General features: G+C 36.0%; 1 protein-coding gene across 2 annotated transcripts; it reads left to right on the forward strand.

The window, feature by feature from the left end:
* Nucleotides 1-464: 464 nt before the first annotated feature.
* On the forward strand, nucleotides 465-7,865 carry LOC111290468 (uncharacterized). 2 transcript variants are annotated; one of them, XM_089768309.1, is made up of 13 exons: nucleotides 465-706; nucleotides 938-1,105; nucleotides 1,624-1,760; nucleotides 2,095-2,296; nucleotides 2,841-3,079; nucleotides 3,209-3,320; nucleotides 3,519-3,663; nucleotides 3,856-3,998; nucleotides 4,125-4,294; nucleotides 4,706-5,014; nucleotides 5,103-5,158; nucleotides 5,541-5,755; nucleotides 6,429-7,865. In XM_089768309.1, exons 3-13 carry the CDS (start codon nucleotides 1,659-1,661, stop codon nucleotides 7,607-7,609), a joined length of 2,874 nt encoding a protein of 957 aa, XP_089624435.1. In that variant the 5' UTR covers nucleotides 465-706; nucleotides 938-1,105; nucleotides 1,624-1,658; the 3' UTR covers nucleotides 7,610-7,865. The 2 variants fall into 2 exon arrangements, with proteins under 2 accessions (XP_089624435.1, XP_022737519.2); XM_022881784.2 differs by having other exon boundaries at nucleotides 938-1,073.
* Nucleotides 7,866-8,084: the final 219 nt, after the last annotated feature.

Below are 8,084 nucleotides of genomic sequence, written 5' to 3' on the forward strand. Positions count from 1 at the left end.
AGTTTTTCAACAAAAGTTAAGTTTTTATTTATAAACATTAGCAAGTAACATTACATATGTATGATTCACATTTCAATCCTTGTCAAAAAAAAAAAAAAAACAGCAGTTAAGACTCCTTGGGTGCCTGTCCTAATTTAGTACAAAACCTTCTGGGAATTTCTCAACCAGTCTGTTTCTCTCTCTTGCTTATCTACGCAAAACACAACCTGTCCTACATTGTCAGCTTCATGTGCAACTATCCTTAATCTGGTAAACTGTATCAACCACTACCATTATTCACCTTTCTAAACCACTCTTTTTACCTCTAATCTGCCTCCTCCTCTCTTTCTTTAGTTTCGGCCACATTTTTCATTTTTGCCAATATTATTATCCCCGAATAATGCATTAATTTCTCTCATTGTTTTGTGGCCAGACCCCACCACAATGACTACCTTTTTCTGATGAATTCTAGCCTTTACGTGTTTGAGAATTCATTCTGGACTGTATAGTCTCCAGTGAAATGGGTTTCTTCAAGGTGTCATTTGTGGTTTTGGTTTATTTGGTCTTTTCAGTTTTGTGTTTCAAAGGGAATTGTGATGGTTCAGAGTTCTCAGTGAAGTTCTTAAAGGCTCCTCGTGCATTTTCTCACCTGAATTCAGCCAAATTTGTCTTTGAAGTCCTGGAAGCTGGCAATGGCACTTGCTCAGACTGTAGCATCTCTTGCAAGGTTGGTTTTTGATTGAACTTACAATACTTGAAGTATTCTAAATTTCTTTTTTTTTTTTTTTTTTTTCATATAGGTTTTTATTGCTTCTGTCTACTATACTGGAATCTAAGAAACTGCTCATAATTTTGACTCATTTAATCAAGAATTTATCGAGAATGCTTTTTATTTTTTTTCCTGTAGAATTCTTTTTCCCGATTGCTAACTCGTGTGATGCCAATGCCATGCATGCAGCTGGATTATGGCTCTGCTTCAGACTGTGGAGCTAGAAGGATTTTGTACTCAGGCTTGCAGGACGGAAACCACTCATTTGTGGTCTGCATCAATGGCTTTAAAGGAGCTAGCTGCAGTAGCTATAATTGGACTGTTGGTGAAGAAACCTTCCTTTATCCTTTATAAGTTGTAATCATCTTTTCTCCTATCTACCATAAGGCAGTTATATAATCAACTTTGCTTATACCATAACAGTCTTTTGACAAATCCTTTTTCCTAATTATGCAACACAAAAGAAATATGTTAGTTTCAAATTTGTTTCAAATTCATCTTTGGATTTGTTAACTTCCAAGCTTTTAAAGACCAGAGCTTTTTCGAGCTTTAGCATCTTTGCCTTTTTGCTTAATTATTGTTCTTCTCAATTCTTTTCGTTTCTTTTGCTGAAGAAATTTTACAGGAAATCCTGCTAGATGCATGAATTGCATATAGTTGTTCCCCTATATGCCAGCTCCCTATTAAATATACTACATATAAATTGTCTGTTTGTGCTTACAATTATGTTTGAATATTATAAATCTTGCAGAAACTGCAACTATCATTCTTTTGATAGACTGATTTTTAGCTCAAGTTCGGATATGTTGCCAATTATAGTGGATCTAGTTTCTGTATGGTCCTACACTGAGGTCAATTCTACCTTATTTTTGCAGACACGGTCCCTCCCACAGCATATGTAACCTCATCTATGCCTTTCACAAATGCTCTAAATGTTTCTGTAAATATTTCTTTCACTGAATCTTGTTCTGGTGGAGGAGGTTTCAGATGTTCATCTGTAAATGATTGCAATGTGAGTAGATGGCCTTATACTTTTTAAATTAATGTTGTTTTTCTTCATGTGCTTGCTACATTTACTTGTGTTGTTCATAGGTTCAGAACCAAGGGTAACCCCTTGTTTTCCATCTACTAATTGATCAACAACAATGTATGATCACAACATTACCAAGAATGTTTGTGATATTGTGATGTGTTTTTTAATGAATTTCCTTGTCATTTTTTAATGACCATGGATAGCATCTGATTTTTTTTTTTTTTTCGTATCAATTAGTCATTAATTTTTTGTATCAGTTTATGTACAAAATTAATGACCAAATTCTAACAAAGAAGTGTGCATCATCTGGCAGTTGCTTGTTTATGGTGCTGGCAAAGTTGTACCATCATCACTCATCATTCTGGAGCCAAACCTCAAGTATTCGCTTTTTGTGGGCATATCATCTGCTAGTCAGTATGGACGATTGGTATTGGTAATGGATAGGAATTTTTGTACTGATGCTGCTGGGAACACTTTTACTCGATCAGCAAATTCAAGTTTCTACGTGCATTTTGGTGAGTTTTCTTCTTTGTTTATCATTATACATTTTAATGTCTATGTCATTTTCAAACTCACATACTAATTATCATTGTATGTCATATCAAAATTGCTTCAAGACTATTCTCTGTTTCAATCTTTAAACTATCCACTTTTCAATCTTTAAATATGGTTATAGGTGATATGAAAATTTCTCCAAAGTTGTTCATCATTTTGATCTCACTAAAAGTTTAGATTATTTCCTTTCCTGTAGGAAGTTTTTGGAAAGATCTAGAACATTTTATAGTTATATAAGAATGTTTTTCAATTAAAATGATGGGTTCATTGTGTTAATTTCTTTGAAATACGGTCATTACTAGCCGGATAAAAGAATGTTAGAAGGTTATTTTCAAATTGGAGTCTGTCCTTTGCCATGTAGGACAACTAAAATTCCATCAAGTATTACTTGGCTGTTTTGAGTGTTCTTTTTTCCCCATTTTTTCACTTGAGATGAATGTATTCATAAATTGTTGACTTTTTCTAACTTCTAACTTCATGCTTGTGGTTGGTTATATTTCACAGATAGAAGAAGTGTATATGTTAACCTGAGGGCTCATGCTCCTGAGAAATTGCTTCAACTAAACAGCGAAATTAGAACAGTGCAGGCAACTAATAATTATAATAACCTAAAGGTGTACCTATACTTCTCAGCGCCTATTCTCAATTCATCAGCAGAGATTCTAAGTTCTCTGAACATAAGTCAGGGTACACTTCTTCCTATTAGTGGAGAACATCATGGGAATCGCAGATTCGGCTTTCTGGTTAGTAGTTAGTTCTAAAGTTAGTTTACTTAACTCATTGTCTGTTTCACTCTTCATTAATGTACAATCAGGTTTTGCCTTTTTGTTATTTATTTAGTGTTCTCAAGTCATTTCATTGTTTCCTTTCAGGTTGCTAATATATCTAATATTGCTATAATAACAATAAGCCTCAATCCAAACTCTACAATAAGCAGACAGGGGACTCTGGTTTCTCCAGTTGCACCAGTTACTTTCCTTTATGGTACAAGTTACACTTCTAAAAGAAGTTATAAAGAAATTTTATATTTCATAGAGGATAAAATTTACTTTCAGTGTTTCCCCTATTCTCTTCAGTAAGAAGAGGTTTCTACTTTCTATATTTCATGGAGTTAATTAACATTATCTGTACATATTAGATGTACTAGATGCCTATTGACATGGATATAGACGTGATCTTCAGATTCTCAGAGGACTGCAGTGAGATTAAGCACAACATCTCATATGAGGACAAGAGAATACGATATCCCAATTTCGATAAAGTTCATGGAGCCTGTTTTTGGTTTTAATTCATCTTTGATATCCATCTCAGGAGGGCGTCTGCAGAGGCAAGTAATTTGCAACCTTTATGCAGTGGCATATATAGGAAAATAAACAACAGCTCAGAAAGAAACATAAAGTCCTGAAATATGTACTGCATTCTGCTTGCATGTATTTGAAGAAATATGAAACTGCAAATATGTTCAGAACGAGTTAACCTCAACACACTAATTTGATTTCCTTGCTTTGATGCATTCCAGCTTCCATGAAATTAGTAGAAGCATATATGCTGCAGAAATACGAGCAGATGATGATGTTGTTTCTGTCAGTGTCCCTGAAAATGTAACCGGGGATGTTGCAGGAAATAAAAATTTGGCATCTAATGTTCTTCGAGTGAGACACTGTAAGGATTTTTTCCACTTAATTTTTGCTTGTTATTAGCTCAGTTGACCTAACAAACCACATTCTTGATGGTTTTGTGGCTGACCATTTTTGTTACTCTGATTCCTGCTGCATGAACTTTATGCAGATACTATACCTCTAATTTCTTCTGTGATTTCCGTCTTTGCAACTGCTGCTTTTTTGTTGACTTGTTTTACTGCGGGGCTTCTCACCATGTCAACTGCAAGCCTTCAATCTGTCGGGGCATTTTCAAGACCATCTTCATCTTTGTCATCTGACCCTGCAAGGATTCTTTTTGTATGATACCTAACACTTCTTAACACTTTGTTTTCTTTTTCCCCGTTGGACTTTGAATAATGTACGAGCTTTCTCTTGTAAACCTTCTAAAATATATCATCTCCACATCCTACATAACCTCACCATGAAACCATGAAGCATAATGCTATGTGCCATACTAGGAGGAGCAAATGTACCCAGGGTACTTTTCATTGTATTTTCCCTTAACGATACATAAGATTTCATGCCAAGTCTTCTGATGTTTTTGACCAGTCATTTGTTATTTGATTAAGCTTTGATGAATCCTACACCAACAAACAATTTCATGAATGGATTGTGGAGAGCAGAATATTGATACTTTCTCACTATCAAGTTAAAGTATAAAAACAAAAGTGACAAACAGTTCTATTCTTTTGTTTTTCATTTTTACAGAGAAGCGCATGCCACATTCAGGTTTTTGCGCTGTCTAGGTGGTTAGCAGTAATCTTGCCAGTGGAGTATTATGAATTTGCAAGGAGGTTAGAGTGGAGCATTCCTTATTTTAGTCTCCCATGGGAAACTGGGCATGATCAACCACTCATGATGGGTTTGAGCCCCAGCGACAGTTCAAATTCTTTCCTTTCCCGAGCATATGATAGGGAAATCTCCCATAGTGTTCAACCAAAAGAAGTGAACTTCAAAATAGCTGCTGCAGTATATGGTTCACCACTTACTCCAATAGAGTACAGATCATTTTTTGAGGTCAGAAATCACTCTTTTTTTTCTCATTATAAAAGCTCCAAGGTTACAAGAACACCTTTAAGTAACGAAGGTGTATTTAATTGAGCAGAGCCAAAGCATTAAACCACAAGCAGAATATATTTTGGATAAGCTCCATTCAAGTGGGTAAGTTGTTAGCATATTTCATGTTGTCTATTCAACAAACCTTTTACTTGCAAAATTGATCTTGTGGACTGAATAATGCTGAAAATATTCGGCTGGACTTTTAACAGTTTCCTACTCGGAAATAGACAAACACTAAATTTACAAAGTCAGAACCATATGTTTAAGAAAGATTATAGAATTTCATACACTTTTATGATCAAGGTATAAAGGACCAGTGATGGATGTGTCCCTTCTCATTGTGTGGTTTAGGAAGATTCTTTTGCCTTTTCTTTTCTTATTTGTGGAGTATATATTTATATATATTTTTAATACTTGTCCTTAGAAAGGTAAAAGTAGTAACAATGTATATTGATCATAAATCTTGTTTATCTCATCTGTGAAGGTGGAGGGACTTTGATAGAAGCTTGTTCTGGTTAGCAGTTATTGGTGGCAGTTTGATACTGTTGCATGCTTTTCTCTTTTTCATTCTCAAGTTCAAGAAGAGAGATTCTGAAAAGAAGGGGAGTTATGGAGCACTCATATTTCCCAGATTTGAGATATTTCTCGTAATTCTTGCACTACCTTGTATCTGCCAGGCTTCTGCTGCTCTAGTTGGAGGTATCTTAAACATAAAAAAGTTTCCCTCAACTGTGAGCAAAGGTTCATGGATAATTTACGTTTAACACTCTGATTTTATACTTTCTAACTATTTTTTAGTGTTAAAAGGGGGAAAATAAAGGGATTCAAAAAAAAAAAAAAAAGAAAAGAACTGAAATGATGGTCATTTGTTGTAAAGGGGTTGCATAACACGGAGACCGTTTGTGATTATAAAGTGAATGGTTACCATCACTGTGCTACTTCATCTTTTACTATGATTTTCACCATCTGCTTCCAAATGATCATTACATGTCTTTTGTTGTACATCCAGTCTATTCTTCTTTGATCTAAAAGCAGTACTTGAAATTTCTTACAATTTAGTTGAAATAGTTTGCCTATTTTTACTCTGCTACATGGTTTTGTATTTGCAATTCAAAAAGTTAATCCTTTACTGCATGTCTACATCAGTGGACTGGCCACAACAATGTCTAATTTCTTCTTTGTCACACTCTATTGAGCAGCATCAAAATCTTTTTCTGTACTTCCTTTGTTGCCTAATTATCGAATCTTGTAGGAAGTGATATCAATTTGCATCGGTTGTATAGTGAATTTGTGACATATTTAAATATTGCTTATCACAATCACTTCTCATTGGAAATCCTTTCTCATCTCTTCTAACTTTCATGGTTAAAAGGTGGAACGCCATCAGGAGTTGTAGTTGGCATTATGGTGCTGGGTGTTGTGGCTTTCGTACTGCTGTCATTGCTGTTGTTCCTATCTGTTGGAATTACAGTTGGAAAGCTGCTTCAATACAAGGAAGTCCATCGAGAAGGCCAGCAGTTTCACTGGTATCAAGATATCATCCGAATGACTCTTGGTCCTGGTAAAAGAGGCCAGTGGACTTGGAAAAATGAAGCTAACTCTGTTTACCTAACCATGTTAGGCCCTTTATTCGAAGATTTAAGAGGTCCTCCAAAATATATAGTCTCACAGATATCTGGTGGTGGCAATCCCAGCAGGCAAGGTGACCGTATCATTGCTTCAGATGATGAAACAGAGGATGCTGAAGCACCTTTTATTCAGAAATTGTTTGGAATACTGAGAATATACTACACAATGTTAGAATCTGTGAAAAGAGTTTCACTTGGAGTTTTGGCTGGTGCCTTCTTGAATAACTGGTCATCTAAGACTCCATTAATTATCTTGCTGTGCATTACCTCTTTTCAGCTATTCTTCCTTGTTCTTAAGAAGCCTTTCATTAAGAAAAAGGTACAGTTGGTTGAAATCATCTCTCTTTCCTGTGAAGTGGCCCTGTTTGCTACTTGTGTTGTTCTATTGGGGAAGGAATTTTCAGCTGGGGATGAGACTAAAATTGGGATCTTCATGCTTATGTTATTCCTATTTGGATTCTTGTCACAGATGATTACAGAATGGTATGCTTTGTATGAACAAACAAAGCAACTAGACGCTGCTGAAAACTCTTCCTTGAGAGGTTTAAAAATAGCTTCAATTGGATTTCTCCTGTATTTCATCCCTCAGAAATTGATGAAAAGCAAATTCCCAGTATTTGGATGTGGAGGTGAAGACACAGTGGATACAGGTTTTGCTTCCGAGAGGAACAGGAGTACTTCTGGGAGCAGGAGCTCTAGCACAACGGAGAAACCATGGCCAAAACAACTAAGGGAAATGGCAAAGGCTAGCTTTAGTAAAGCTGGAAGCAAAGTTCCAAGTGATCCTTCAAGCAGCCGAACCAAATGGAGTGGGTTTTGGGGGACAAAAAGGAGTGGGAGCTCTCCTGTAAGTTCCTCTTCCGATTTCAAGTCAAAGTCAAAAGGGTTGTACAAAGACTTAGAAGCCATTTTTGCGTCCAACTGAGGCCTACACATCCCAAAAAATGTATCAAGGCTTGAGTTTATGCAGAGTGTCTAACCTTAAGCAGCGGAATGTATAGCTGAGACAACCACCTCTTGAAACTCAAAAAGCGTGCCATTTTTCCGATTCTAGCTTTATAGGAATAATATCATGTTCATGGCTCCTTGTGGCTTGTGCCGAGACACAAAACCCAATTGTTTAGCTTTGTCAGTACTGGATATTGAAGTTCAAGTAATCTAATTTCTATTGATTGATATAACGTTTTGCAATTGCTTATGCTCTCCTTTTTTCAAATAAACATTCAATATGGTAACAAAAGCAATGTGGTCAGGTGGCGACGCCATATGCTTCCACCAGTGGTTCATATTAATGGACCTTGAGACACCTGGACTACTGCATTGGGCCTTCACTGCTACACGTTTTAAACACCAGGAAACTAAACATATAGCTAAGTGATTGGGTGTTGCATTCAAGCAAA

This window comes from Durio zibethinus, chromosome 11 (assembly GCF_047325235.1).
Source record: "Durio zibethinus cultivar Kanyao isolate XHJ-2024 chromosome 11, ASM4732523v1, whole genome shotgun sequence".
NCBI classification, from domain to species: Eukaryota; Viridiplantae; Streptophyta; class Magnoliopsida; order Malvales; family Malvaceae; genus Durio; species Durio zibethinus.

Bases quoted from the DNA above. Each gene is read 5' to 3' on its own strand.
- LOC111290468 (XM_022881784.2), top strand. From the start codon at position 500: ATGGGTTTCTTCAAGGTGTCATTTGTGGTTTTGGTTTATTTGGTCTTT. The intron at 1,074-1,623 runs GTGAAGAAACCT...TTATTTTTGCAG, and splicing joins TAGCTATAATTGGACTGTTG to ACACGGTCCCTCCCACAGCA. The intron at 3,664-3,855 runs GCAAGTAATTTG...GATGCATTCCAG, and splicing joins TCAGGAGGGCGTCTGCAGAG to CTTCCATGAAATTAGTAGAA.